This window comes from Ranitomeya imitator, chromosome 4 (assembly GCF_032444005.1).
Source record: "Ranitomeya imitator isolate aRanImi1 chromosome 4, aRanImi1.pri, whole genome shotgun sequence".
Lineage (NCBI taxonomy): Eukaryota > Metazoa > Chordata > Amphibia > Anura > Dendrobatidae > Ranitomeya > Ranitomeya imitator.
In genome coordinates, this window is record NC_091285.1 from 204,825,530 (window position 1) to 204,839,983 (window position 14,454).

General features: G+C 41.9%; 1 protein-coding gene across 3 annotated transcripts in view; it reads right to left on the reverse strand.

The window, feature by feature from the left end:
• The window catches only part of NR1H4 (nuclear receptor subfamily 1 group H member 4), a 288,102-nt gene that overhangs the window by 214,532 nt on the left and 59,116 nt on the right, over positions 1–14,454 (reverse strand). For 2 of the 3 annotated variants that reach the window (XM_069764302.1, XM_069764303.1), the window contains exon 3: positions 7,448–7,813. In XM_069764302.1, coding sequence (XP_069620403.1) covers positions 7,448–7,813 — 366 coding nt within the window. Of the gene's footprint in view, positions 1–7,447; positions 7,814–10,314; positions 10,486–14,454 lie in introns of those variants that run through there. The other variant, XM_069764304.1, reaches the window with a different exon arrangement.

Here is a 14,454-nt window from a genome sequence, read left to right on the forward strand (position 1 = left end):
TATAAGCCGAGATTTTCAGCCCATTTTTTTGGGCTGAAAGTCCCCCTCTCGGCTTATACTAGAGTCATATACCCGGGGGTCGGCAGGTGAGGGGGAGCGGGGGCTGTGTAATCATACTTACCTGCTCCCAGCGCGGTCCCTGCAGTCCCTGGCTTCTCCGGCGCTGCAGATTCTTCCTGTACTGAGCGGTCACATGGCACCGCTCATTACAGAAATGAATAGTCAGCTCCACCCCCATAGGGGAGGAGCTGCATATTCATTTCTGTAATGATCGGTGCCATGTGACCGCTCAATTACAGGAAGAAGCTGCAGCGGCGGAGAAGCCAGGGACTGCAGGGACCGCGCCGCAGCAGGTAAGGGGAGCGCAGCGCTATAATTACCTGCTCCTCGCTCCGGCTCCGTCTGCAGCGTCCTCTAGCAGTGACGCTCAGGTTAGAGGGCGCTGTGACGTAGTCAGTGCGCGCCCTCTGCTGAGCGTCAGTGCTGGAGACGGAGCCACACGAGGAGCAGGTAATTATTGAAAGCGCCGGCGTCCTGAGAAGAGAGGTGAGTATGTGATTTTTTCTTTTTATGGCAGCACCAGCAGCATTATAAAGAGCACCTATGGGGCCATAAAGGTGCAGAGCATATATGGGGCACAGCATTATAAGGAGCACCTATGGGGCCATAAAGGTGCAGAGCATATATGGGGCACAGCATTATAAGGAGCACCTATGGGGCCATAAAGGTGCAGAGCATATATGGGGCACAGCATTATAAGGAGCACCTATGTGGCCATAAAGGTGCAGAGCATATATGGGGCACAGCATTATAAGGAGCACCTATGGGGCCATAAAGGTGCAGAGCATATATGGGGCACAGCATTATAAGGAGCACCTATGGGGCCATAAAGGTGCAGAGCATATATGGGGCACAGCATTATAAGGAGCACCTATGGGGCCATAAAGGTGCAGAGCATATATGGGGCACAGCATTCTAAGGAGCATTTATGGGGCCATAATCAAAGGTGCAGAGCATATATGGCACAACATTATAAGGAGCATTTATGGGGCCATAATCAAAGGTGCAGAGCATTCTATATAGCACAGTTGTATATGGAGCATCTATGGGGCAATAATGAATGGTATGGAGCATCTATTTTTATTTTTGAAATTCACTGGTAGCTGCTGCATTTTCTACCCTAGGCTTATACTTGAGTCAATAAGTTTTCCCAGTTTTTTGTGGCAAAATTAGGGGGGTCGGCTTATACTCGGGTCGGCTTATACTCGAGTATATACGGTACATCAGGGGCTCTGCAAATGCAACATGACACCTGCAGTCCATTCCATCTAAGTCTGCATTTCAAACGGCGCTCCTTCCCTTCTGAGCTCTGCCATGCACTCAAACGGTGGTTCCCCCCAACATATGGGGTATTAGCATACTCAGGACAAATTGGACAATAACTTTTGTGGTCCAATTTCTCCTGTTACCCTTGGCGAAAAAAAAAATTGCGGGCTAAAACATAATTTTGTGGAAAGAAAAAATGATTTTTTAATTTTCACACGCTACATTCTAAACTTTAGTGAAACAATTGGGGGTTAAAAGTGCTCACCACACATCTAGATAAGTTCCTTAGGGGGTCTTCTTTCCAAAATGGGGTCACTTGTGGGGGGTTTCCACTGTTAAGGCACGTCAGGGGCTCTCCAAATGCGACATGGGTTCCGATCTCAATTTCAGCCAATTTTGCATTGAAAAGTCAAATGGCGCTCCTTCCCTTCCGAGCTCTGCCATGCGCTCAAACAGTGGTTTATCCCCATATATGAAGTATCGGCGTACTCAGAACAAAGTGCACAACAACTTTTGGCGTCCAATTTATCCTGTTACCCTTGGGGAAAAAAAATTTGGGGCAAAAAGATCATTTTTTGTGAAAATTAATAAGAATTTTTTTTTACGGCTCTACATTATAAACTTCTGTGAAGCACGTGGAGGTTTAAAGTGCTCACCACACAACTAGATTAGTTCCTTAGAGGGTCTACTTTCCAAAATGGTCACTTGTATGGGTTTCCACTGTTTAGGCACATCAGGGGCTCTCCAATCGTGACATGGGCTCCAATCTCAATTCCAGCAAATCTTGCAGTGGAAAGTCAAATGGCGCTCCTTCCCTTCCGAGCTCTGCCATGTGCCCAAATAGTGGTTTACCCCCACATATGGGGTATCGGCGTACTCAGGACAAATTGTACAACGACTTTTGTGGTCCAATTTCTCCTGTTACCCTTGGTAAAATGAAACAAATTGGACCTGAAGTAAAAATTTTGTGAAAAAAAAGTTAAATGTTAAATTTTTTTTTAACATTCAAAAAATTCCTGTGAAGCACCTGAAGGGTTAATAAACTTTTTCAATGTGGTTTTGAGCACCTTGAGGGGTGCAGTTTTTAGAATGGTGTCACTTTTGGGCATTTTCTGTCATATAGACCCCTCAAAGTCACTTCAAGTGTGAGGTGGTCCGTAAAAAAAATGGTTGTGCAAATTTTGTTGCAAAAATGAGAAATCGCTGGTCAACTTTTAACCCTTATAACTCCCTAACAAAAAAAATTATGTTTCCAAAATTGTGCTGATGTAAAGTAGACATGTGGGAAATGTTGTTTATTAACTATATTGTGTGATATAACTCTCTAATTTAAGGGCACAAAAACGAAAAGTTTCAAAATTGCTAATATTTCATAATTTCTGACACATTTTTGTTTTTTTCACAAATAAATGCAAGTCATATCGAAGAAGTTTTACCACTTTCATGAAGTACAATATGTCACGAGAAAACAATGTCAGAATCACCAAGATCCATTGAAGCGTTTCAGAGTTATGACCTCATAAAGTGACAGTGGTCAGAATTGTAAAAATTGGCCCTGTCACTTAGGTGAAAACAGGCTTTGGGGTGAAGGGGTTAAAAGTGATAAGACCCATTTGTTCGTCGGGTCGGTGCGATTACAGTGATACCAGATTTATATTTTTTTTTTGCTTTGGTATTTTTACACACTAAGAACAATATACTACAGAAATGAATTTATTTTTGCATCGTCATATTCTGTGAGCTATAACTTTTTTATTTTTTGCTGAATGGGCCATATTAGGGTTTGTTTTTTTGTGTGACGATTTGGAGTTTTCATTTATATAATTTTTTTGCATAAGACTTTTTTATATCTTTTTATTCACTTTTTTGTGAGTCACTATGATGAAAAAGCAACATTTTGGGCGTGATTTTTACTTATTTATTTCACGGCATTCGCCATACTGAATAAATAAACTTGTCAGTTTCACAGAGCGGGTTGTTTTGGACACGGCGATACTAATTATGTGTACAATTTTCTGTTTATTTTTTTTAGCACAAACGTTGCGTTTTGATTGGCAAAATTACTTTTCACAATTTTTTTACATATTTTATGTAGAGACCAAGCCTTATAGCTGGATCTCACATAACATGACCTCAAGGTACGATGGTAACCATCTGGGCCCGCGAATCTCATAGCGGGGGTCCGATGGTTACTAAGGGGGTCTTGTTACCCCCTTGTAACCACTCAAATATTTCTGTAGTGATTGACAGTGGTATTTAAGGGGTTCATCTGCCCCGGATGCAAAACGGGTCAGGTCTGAGACTGCAGGGTATCAGCTGTCATATACAGCTGACACCCTAGGACATCGCAGCTGCAGGGCGGTACTATACTCTCATTCTTCGGCACCGTTAAAAAGCGGCACTGAGGAATAAGGTCCCTTAATTGCCGTTAAAAGGCGTATCGGCAGTTGTTTAGTGATTAAAAGACTGCCACCATGCTTTTGTTGACAGTGACATTAAATCAACTATGCCTCTATGCATGCCATATACTGTGATTTATTAAACCATAGACAAGCTATAAGTTGATACCCACTCATGAAGTTGGTTCATATACAGTAATGGCCTCAACATTCTAGCAGAAGACATCATTTGGAGTAGACATTGATCAAATCATTATGGTCCATTGTTCTGAGTTCATTTAAGAATAATGTCTAGAACTTAGTGATGACATGATGTGTGAAATGATAAAATTGTGCCTGAATAAACTTAGTCATATGTTGACCATTCATACATACTGGTAGATTGCAAAAGATGTAATATAACACATTCTATGCAGGATAGCTGCACAATATAGCCTATTTGACTTGGACATTCCAAGTGAATCCAGAGATTCCGGAGAAATTCATGTATACAAGGGACAAGGCTGACAGTCAGTACAGTCAGTAATGAGAGCTTCTGAACAATGGACCCTTAGGTAGCACTATATTAAAACAGACATGATTCTGTCATTTAAATCCCTGTATGGGCTCAGGAATACTTCCAGAAATCATTCCCTGTAAGCATAGTTTGCTGTACAATGCACAAAAGTTAAAACCCTATCGTGCAAAAAGAAGCCATAAATTAACAAAATTCTGAAAGGCTGCTGTCTACTCTGGGCCAAAGCTCATTAAATATGGCAAAGTACTCTATGGTTAGATGAATAAAAGCTTAAGAGGAGAGGGAGTATTCAACTTGTTACCAACACACAATTAAAAAGTCTGCGTCTCTGACGGTTTTAGGTTGTCTTAGTATCTATCGCATGGGTAGCTGACTCATTTTCAAAAGAACTCTCAATGTTGAGCATTTTATAGAGGTATTAGAAAAAAATGCTCTCGTCAGGACAATGTCTATTTCAGGAAAAGCCTTGCATATTTCAGCAAGACAATGCTAAGCCACATACTGAATCTATCACAACAGCATGACATCTCAGGAGAGCAGCTCAGGTGATGAACTGTCTGCCTGCAGTCCAGACCTTTCACCTATTAGAAGCATGTTATTGTTACTTGTTTGGAAAATAATAAAATTATGCTATTTTTTATTTGTTTTGGATGTGCCATTTGGTGCATAGAAAAAAAATCCGTCAAAGAAGACCCAGGACTGCTGACCAACTAGAATCCTACATCAAACAAGAATGGGACAATATTCCTCTCCCAAACCTCCAGAAATTGGTGTCCTTACTTCCCAGATGCTTACTGATTTTTTGTAAAAAGAAGAGGTGATACTATATTGTAGACGTGACCCTGTCCCAAGTTGTTTGAGATGTGTCGCTACCATTGTTTTCTAAACAAGTTTATTTTTTCAAATGAAAATGAAAAATGTCTGCCTTTCAACTTCTAATTCATGACCTATGTTCTGTTGTAAACAAAATTTGCGATACAAGATTTCCAATCATTGTATTCTCGCTTTCTTCGCATTTTACGCAGCATCCCACCTTTTTTGGAACTGGTATTGTATATTTGGAAAGTAATGCACTGCTATCTACAGTTAGGGCCAGAAATATTTGGACAGTGACACAAGTTTTGTTATTTTAGCTGTTTACAAAAACATGTTCAGAAATACAATTATATATATAATATGGGCTGAAAGTGCACACTCCCAGCTGCAATATGATAGTTTCCACATCCAAATCGGAGAAAGGGTTTAGGAATCATAGCTCTGTAATGCATAGCGTCCTCTTTTTCAAGGGACCAAAAGTAATTGGACAATGGACTCTAAGGGCTGCAATTAACTCTGAAGGCGTCTCCCTCGTTAACCTGTAATCAATGAAGTAGTTAAAAGGTCAGGGGTGGATTCCAGGTGTGTGGTTTTGCATTTGGAAGCTGTTGCTGTGAGCAGACAACATGCGGTCAAAGGAACTCTCAATTGAGGTGAAGCAGAACATCCTGAGGCTGAAAAAAAAGAAAAAATCCATCAGAGAGATAGCAGACATGCTTGGAGTAGCAAAATCAACAGTTGAGTACATTCTGAGAAAAAAGGAATTGACTGGTGAGCTTGGGAACTCAAAAAGGCCTGGGCGTCCACGGATGACAACAGTGGTGGATGATCGCCGCATACTTAATTTGGTGAAGAAGAACCCGTTCACAACATCAACTGAAGTACAGAACACTCTCAGTGAAGTAGGTGTATCTGTCTCTAAGTCAACAGTAAAGAGAAGACTCCATGACAGTAAATACAAAGGGTTCACATCTAGATGCAAACCATTCATCAATACCAAAAATAGACAGGCCAGAGTTAAATTTGCAGAAAAACATCTCAAGAAGCCAGCTCAGTTCTGGAAAAGTATTCTATGGACAGATGAGACAAAGATCAACCTGTACCAGAATGATGGGAAGAAAAAAGTTTGGAGAAGAAAGGGAACGGCACATGATCCAAGGCACACCACATCCTCTGTAAAACATGGTGGAGGCAACGTGATGGCATGGGCATGCATGGCTTTCAATGGCACTGGGTCACTTGTGTTTATTGATGACATAAGAGCAGACAAGAGTAGCCGGATGAATTCTGAAGTGTACCGTGATATACTTTCAGCCCAGATTCAGCCAAATGCTGCAAAGTTGATTGGACGGCGCTTCATAGTACAGATGGACAATGACCCCAAGCATACAGCCAAAGCTACCCAGGAGTTCATGAGTGCCAAAAAGTGGAACATTCTGCAATGGCCAAGTCAATCTTCAGATCTAAACCCAATTGAGCATGCATTTCACTTGCTGAAATCCAGACTTAAGACGGAAAGACCCACAAACAAGCAAGACCTGAAGGCTGCGGCTGTAAAGGCCTGGCAAAGCATTAAGAAGGAGGAAACCCAGCGTTTGGTGATGTCCATGGGTTCCAGACTTAAGGCAGTGATTGCCTCCAAAGGATTTGCAACAAAATATTGAAAATAAAAATATTTTGTTTGGGTTATGTTTATTTGTCCAATTACTTTTGACCTCCTAAAATGTGGAGTGTTTGTAAAGAAATGTGTACAATTCCTACATTTTCTATCAGATATTTTTGTTCAACCCTTCAAATTAAACGTTACAATCTGCACTTGAATTCTGTTGTAGAGGTTTCATTTCAAATCCAATGTGGTGGCATGCAGAGCCCAACTCGCGAAAATTGTGTCACTGTCCAAATATTTCTGGCCCTAACTGTATGTAGGACACCCAGTCTCAGGCTTTGTGTAATGCCTTACTATAACCAAGGTTATTATGGGCGTGAAAACAATCTCTATAGTCAAGGTCATACATGTTCAAAGTGTTATAGTCCTTGAATTTAGAGAAATTATGCTGGAAGTATACTGTATATTAATCTAAACAACCACAGCTCTGATAATGATTGCTATGACATACTGTGCGTAATCTCCTGGATAAACCTTTGGCCCAGAAGAAAGGTAGAAGAAAATTAGTGGAAAGTAATGCAAGCATAGAAAGGTAATAATGGTAGGAAGATAGCACAAACATTGTATTACATGTGAATGAGGGGTAATTGATTTCTTGTGATATAACATTTGATAAAGTAATTCCAGAATGAAACCTTTAAATAGGTCTCCTACAATTCTGTGGAAAGCAAAGGAGCTCATCGAAATGATCTTCATATACAGTAAAGGCTTAGCTCTTCTTACCTTTGCATCCTTCACAGGTTAGGGCATTATAATGGTATCCAGAGGCCTTGTCTCCACAAACAACACACAATTCGTCTCCTTTGACCCTGCAACCATAAGGACTAACCCTGGTCTTTTTCGCTGGGGGCAAATCCACTATTTCAGAGTCTATAGAATAAAGGCTGTCTGAAGGAATCCGTTTTAGATCATAAATTCCATTGGGGCACCAGTCTTCAGGTTGTTGTGGGTAATATCCAGAATTAACATGATATGGTGAAGATGTGAGTGGTTGATGAACAGTAGAAAATTGCATATGGTTGTACGGAGTAGAATATGAAGGTCCTTGTGCGTCATGGTCTGGCGAACGAGCATGCACCGAATGGAGGCCTAGTAGAACAAAAGATATAGAAAACTCAGTGATACACAATAAATGAAATATCAATCATTCCCTAGAAGAGACCAAGCTTATCTGCTTCATTATATATGCTATATTTAAATTAATGTAATTAGACTATTTAGCTCCCCTCCCGCCCCCCCAACCTTGGTGTAACCTGCACTCGGCACTCACTATTATGGCTGTTGTATAATATGGGTAATTGGCTCTTGCACAACTTGGCATCTTTCTATGCTTTATCTTTTCAGAAGTTGGGTTTTCAACAGTCCTAATCAAATCACTAAAATGATTAAGGCAAAGATGGGATCAGTGGTCTCACCACTGTAGTAGATAACCCACAAAATGAAGCATCTTAGGTACCCACATAGACAACCATAGTGAAGCTATTCTGAATATTGGAGACAGATCAATATCCAATCTCTCATTTTATTCATGTATCATGTTTTACACCAGTGTCTACATTTTATATACTCAAAACTAGACACTGAACAGACAAAAAAAGGATTAGAAGAAGAGGAAAACCCAGATAATCTGGACAAATAAATACATACTAGAGGGGTTGTCCGGTGAATGCAAGTTCTTAACTATTCACAGGATAGGTGATAATTTACCGATTGGTGAGCGTCTGACAGATAGGACTCACACTGATTGTCAGAAATGGGGGCATTTATCTTCGTAATAGAATTTGAGGGGCAGTGGTCATGTTCCTAATGCTGCTCCATTCATTTCTTATTGGGCTGCCAAATACTCGGCTTTTTCCAGCAGCCTGATAAAGTGTTAATGGTGCAGAGGTCAGATGTACTATGTGCTGCTCCATTTTCTAATAGGAAGTGTTCCGTCAGGGATAACAATTTTCCGCTCTGCCAATCAGTGTAGTTCCTAGCAATCAAACCCCCATCGATCAACAAGTCCAAGGGATTGATGATAACTTGGTTTTATCAGACAAGCCTTTTAACAGAATAGTAATATATAGTGTCATCAGATGGAATAAGTACCTGCGAAAATGTATTATTGGGGTCAGCCAATAAATGGGTGAATTCTATATTTCTTTTAGTGTGCATATCAACAATTCCCAATATGCTTATTTTGCATTTACACAGGCCAATTCCAGACCATTAAGACCATTAAGCTAGTGCTAACTGACTATACACTTGTCAAGTGGATCATGTTTACTGGCCTGTTTTCACAAGCTGACAGTCAATGGTAGCATCAGAATGATCTGATATCAATACGATTGTTCTGCCCCCAATCAGTATGTCATCGGCAAAACATAGTTCGGTCACAGATGATGATGTGCTACCGATTGCCATGATTTAATTGCCGGCATATACAATCTAGACACCTGACGGACCACATGTTTATACGGCTCGGATAATCAGGAACAAACTGCTGCAAATTCTCGTTTGCTGCTTACTTGTCTTAAAGGGACACTGTCACCTGAATTTGGAGGGAACAATCTTCAGCCATGGAGGCGGGGTTTTTGGGTGTTTGATTCACCCTTTCCTTACCCGCTGGCTGCATGCTGGCTGCAATATTGGATTGAAGTTCATTCTCTGTCCTCCGTAGTACATGCCTGCACAAGGCAATCTTGCACAGCGCAGGCGTGTCCTATGGAGGACAGAGAATGAACTTCAATCCAATATTGCAGCCAGCATGCAGCCAGCGGGTAAGGAAAGGGTAAATCAAATACCCCAAAACCCCGCCTCCATGGCTAAAGATTTTTCCCTCCAAATTCAGGTGACAGTGTCCCTTTAATGCTCCATAAGACTGGTTCTGACTGACAAAACCTGCTGGGACGTCTTATGTTGATTGGAGAGCACTGTGGCATTAATTAATAATATATACAGTAACACATATATCACCTTGTACATATAAATATCCCACTGGATTTAATTTTTGATTATTGAATATATAACATAGGCATACCAAAGGATTTGATGTGACATGCAACCCATGAAATGACAAGGCCTACATAGGAATGAGCAGACATAAAATGTAGCCCCAAAACTAGTGTCCCGAGCAAACAATAGTTATTTAGTGGAGAGATGCAAAGTTCTATAAAATCTCCAGTACATTTTAATGTCCATACTTTACGCAGGGATCAGATAAGTTCTCAAAGATCACAAACTATTTCAGCAATACATAATAACTGCTATATGGAAGACAAAAATGAGGGATCGAGGTACAATTACCGTCATTACCGCAAAAATTAGAGATTAATCCCACGTTTAAGAATTTTACATTTAATGCAGTGTATATTAAAAGGCCTTCAGCTGCCACGTAACATGCTTCCTGCTCAGTGGTTTGTGTTGTGTAGAAGACATGTTACGGTTGTGAGTATCTATATTTCCCCATACTTGTAAAACAAGAATTTCTCGCACGCAGTATACAAGTAGTATATACTGTATCAGGCCGCTTCCTACTGATGTCGCTGTACGTTAAGTAGTTAGGTGGCATGCAAGGCCTACGAAAACGCACATTAAACAAGACCTACCTTTTGTCTTATTCATTCTCACCATTTCCATCGTGTACTCAGAAAGCCAATGTTCTTGGAATATTTCCTATTGTTTACAGTACAGATTTGTGAAATATGGTGATCGTTGCCCTGGCATTCTACATTACACTGGAAATGAGGTTTGCTTCTATATCTCACATGCTAAGGTGTGACAGAACAGAGGTTAAATGGAGATTACTCATTAACCCACTTGAGCTACAGCGAATCATAAATGCTTATGTCTACTGATTTATAGTAGCAGAATGTTCCGGAGTCACGATTTTATTTCTGTTATTTTAACTAAATTCCCACTTTAGAGATACAGAACTTTCCTCTGTCATAGAACATATTAGAAGTTGTTTTTTTTAATTTCTAGCAAGAAATAAGAGAGTAAGGACAACCTACCAGGCAGCGGCATAAAGTCTTCTACTTGGTTACACAATTTGCATCATGTAACAGTTTACTGTGAGATGTTTTCCCTACTTACCAATTACTTACCAATTACTCTGAGTCTAAAGGTACCTTCACACATAACGATATCGTTAACGATATCGTTGCTTTTTGTGACGTAGCAACGATATCATTAAGGAAATCGTTATGTGTGACAGCAATCAACGATCAGGCCCCTGCTGGGAGATCGTTGGTCGCTGAACAAAGTCCAGAACTTTATTTCGTCGCTGGATCTCCCGTGGACATCGCTGGATCGGCATGTGTGACACCGATCCAGCGATGTCTTCACTGGTAACCAGGGTAAACATCGGGTAACTAAGCGCAGGGCCGCGCTTAGTAACCCGATGTTTACCCTGGTTACCAGCGTAAAAGTAAAAAAAAACAAACACTACATACTTACCTACCGCTGTCTGTCCCCGGCGCTGTGCTCTGCACTCCTCCTGTACTGGCTGTGAGCGTCGGTCAGCCGGAAAGCAGAGCGGTGACGTCACCGCTCTGCTTTCCGGCCGCTGTGCTCACAGCCAGTACAGGAGGAATGCAGAGAAGCTGAGCGCCGGGGACAGACAGCGGTAGGTAAGTATGTAGTGTTTGTTTTTTTTTACTTTTACGCTGGTAACCAGGGTAAACATCGGGTTACTAAGCGCGGCCCTGCGCTTAGTTACCCGATGTTTACCCTGGTTACCCGGGGACTTCGGGATCGTTGGTCGCCGGAGAGCTGTCTGTGTGACAGCTCTCCAGTGACCAAACAGCGACGCTGCAGCGATCCGGATCGTTGTCGGTATCGCTGCAGCGTCGCTTAATGTGAATGGGCCTTAACCTAAGGTCATGCTGACCTGACAGTTTTATATCCTTCAAAATCCCATCAAAAACTGCTTCAAATTCTCCTTAACCCCTTCATGACATAGCGATTTTCTTTTTTTTTTTTTTAGTTTTTTCTTCCCCCTCTTCCCAAGAGCCATAACTTTTTAATTTTTTTTTTAAATTTCATGTGCATTGAAATTGCAAAAAAGTGCAATTCCACAATTTTTAAAAAAATTTATTTACTATTTTAACTATGGCAATATGATTCTCCAAGTCACTCCAAGTACCCAGACACCAAACATTTATAGTTTATTTTTATTTAAGTGGTTAAAAAAAATGGCAATTTGTGGCCATTTTCCGAGACCTGTTTTCAATTTTTGGGATATGGGACTGTGTGATGGCTTATATTTTGCGCCCTGAGAGGATGTTTTTATTGATACCATTTTGGGGTAGATACGATGTTTGGATCGCCTCTTGTCGCATTTTATTAGGCTGCTTTCACACTAGTGTCGGGCCGACGTACCGGCGCATGCTGCGAAGTAAGATCACAACGGGGGCAGCGGGTGCAGTTTTACAATGCATCCGCTGCCCCATTGTAAGGTCCGGGGATCAGGGGGCGGAGTTCTGGCCGCGCATGCGCGGTCGGAAAAAGCAGACCCGACGGACAAAAAAACGTTGCAAGCAACATTTTTTTGTCCCGACGGACTGCAAAAACACGTCGCATCCGTTGCACAATGGATGCAACGTGTGGCAATCCGTCGCAATGCGTCGCTAATGAAAGTCTATGGAGAAAAAACGCATCCTGCGAGCAACTTTGCAGGATGCGTTTTTTCTTCAAAACGACGCATTGTGACGTGCGTCAAATGACGGTAGTGTGAAAGTAGCCTTAAAATGATGAGGCGGCCAAAAAGATGCAATGTTGGTGTTTTGATTTTTTTTCTCATTATACCGTTAACCAATCGGAATAATTTGCTTTATATTTTGATAGATCGGACTTTTAAGAGTGTAGCTATACCAAATGTGTATTTTTTATTTTATTCTGTTTTATTTTTAATGGTGAAAAAGGGGGTGATTTAAACCTTTGTGTGGTTTTTTCTTTTCATATTTTTAAAACTGTTTTTTTTTTACATTTTATACTGTATTTAATTGTCCCATTAGGGGTCTTGTAGCTGCAATCGTATCTGCTTTGAACTGTGTTTATTGTTATGCTGTAATATCTTTTGTCTGTACAAGTCCCCTCTATAATGTAAAGCGCTGCGGAATATGTTGGGGCTATACAAATAAAATTATTATTATTAAATTATTATTAATTGATTGTGCTATGTATAGCAAAAATCACGATCTCATTTTGAACACCAGCCAAAGGCTGGCCTTCACAGGTAAATCGTAACAACGGGCACGGGGGTCCTTAGTAGACCTTTGGCTGTCATGACAACCCATCAGTGCCCCATGATCATGTCACAAGCACACCAATGAGCATGTGCAATGACATCCCTCTACCACAGCTGTTAAATGCACATGATGGATGACTAAATCAACCATCTTCTGTCTGGAAAGATTTAAGCTTCCAACAAAGGCAGGAACACGACATATGACGTACATGTATGACATATGACGTACATGTATGTCATATGTCGTGAAGGCGTTAAAATAATCTTTGATGTGGGATTGGAAGTGGATCTGGAGCGCCCCCAGACGCAGGGCCTCGGTTACTCGGTAACGGTCCTCTCTGTCTCAGTTCTAGGGTTGTCACGGTGGCTGGACCCGGTCCGTGATCCTGCTAAGGGGCGTCCAATGAAAGGGGTGATGAAAGTCGGCCAAGGTTTCGTGACGCCACCTGTGGTATTCGGTTAGGATGACCGACGCTGCTTGGGGCTTATTGGGGTGTTGTTATGGCAGCTAGATGGTATATCTTCCCATAGGTGAAGTATGTCCCCAGGGCTTCCCAGTAGTGTAGGTGGTGATGATGTTAAGCGCGATTAATAACGAAGACACAGGGTTGAAGTCTCTTTACCTTTTACTGAAGGATCCGCAATCCAGAGCACTGTTAACAGGGCTGGCTGAGACTGGCCGGTCCGAAGGCACATCCAGAGTTCCCTTTGCAGGTGGAAATCAGTGCCTACCACTAGTGCCTGTGTGTTGTAGTTCTTCCCTGCTGAGCATTCGGGATAGTTATCACAACTTTTGTATTCGTTCTTTCTCTCTCTCTCTCCGTCCCCCAAGTTTATCTGGATAGGATGCACCCGTTTGACGGGAAGGCTCGGAGCTATTCTGGGACCCTAGAGACGCCCCTCTCCACACTTGCCCCCTATGTCTTCTTAGGTGATGTATGGTAGACAGCCAACCTATAATCAACTGTCCTGCCGCTGTTTGAAGTAATGCTTGGAGTCAGTTACTTCCTCGGTGTTCCGGCCACCGGCTACGCGCCTCAGTAGGATGTTGCCGTTCTCAGGGCACGACTCCTACTGGCTCTCCTTTGTGCTTTGATCTCGTTTCTCACTTCTTCACAATATCCTTCTCTTCGTGTTCTTTCTTAGGATGCCGCCGCAAGGTAGTGCAGGCACGGCTCCGTCACTTTCTAGTCTTTCTGCTAGGTACCTGCCAGGAGCCCACTCCTGACAGGTCCTCCCTGGAGCTCTCCCAGGCTGCATTATGTTCTAACTTCCTATCCGACCCCCAGTTTTACCAGTGTGAGGAGTGGCCTAATACATAGTGCCTTTTGCTCCCCCTGGTGGCCGGAGTGTGAAGTGTAATGTGTGACTGTGATACCTGGTCAGGTGAACTCCTTTAGTGCAATTAGACATAACATCACTCCCCTTAGTGGCAGAGCGACATTACTGCAACGACCAGGACTCTGGGGCGCTGAAGATCCACTTCATAATCCAAATT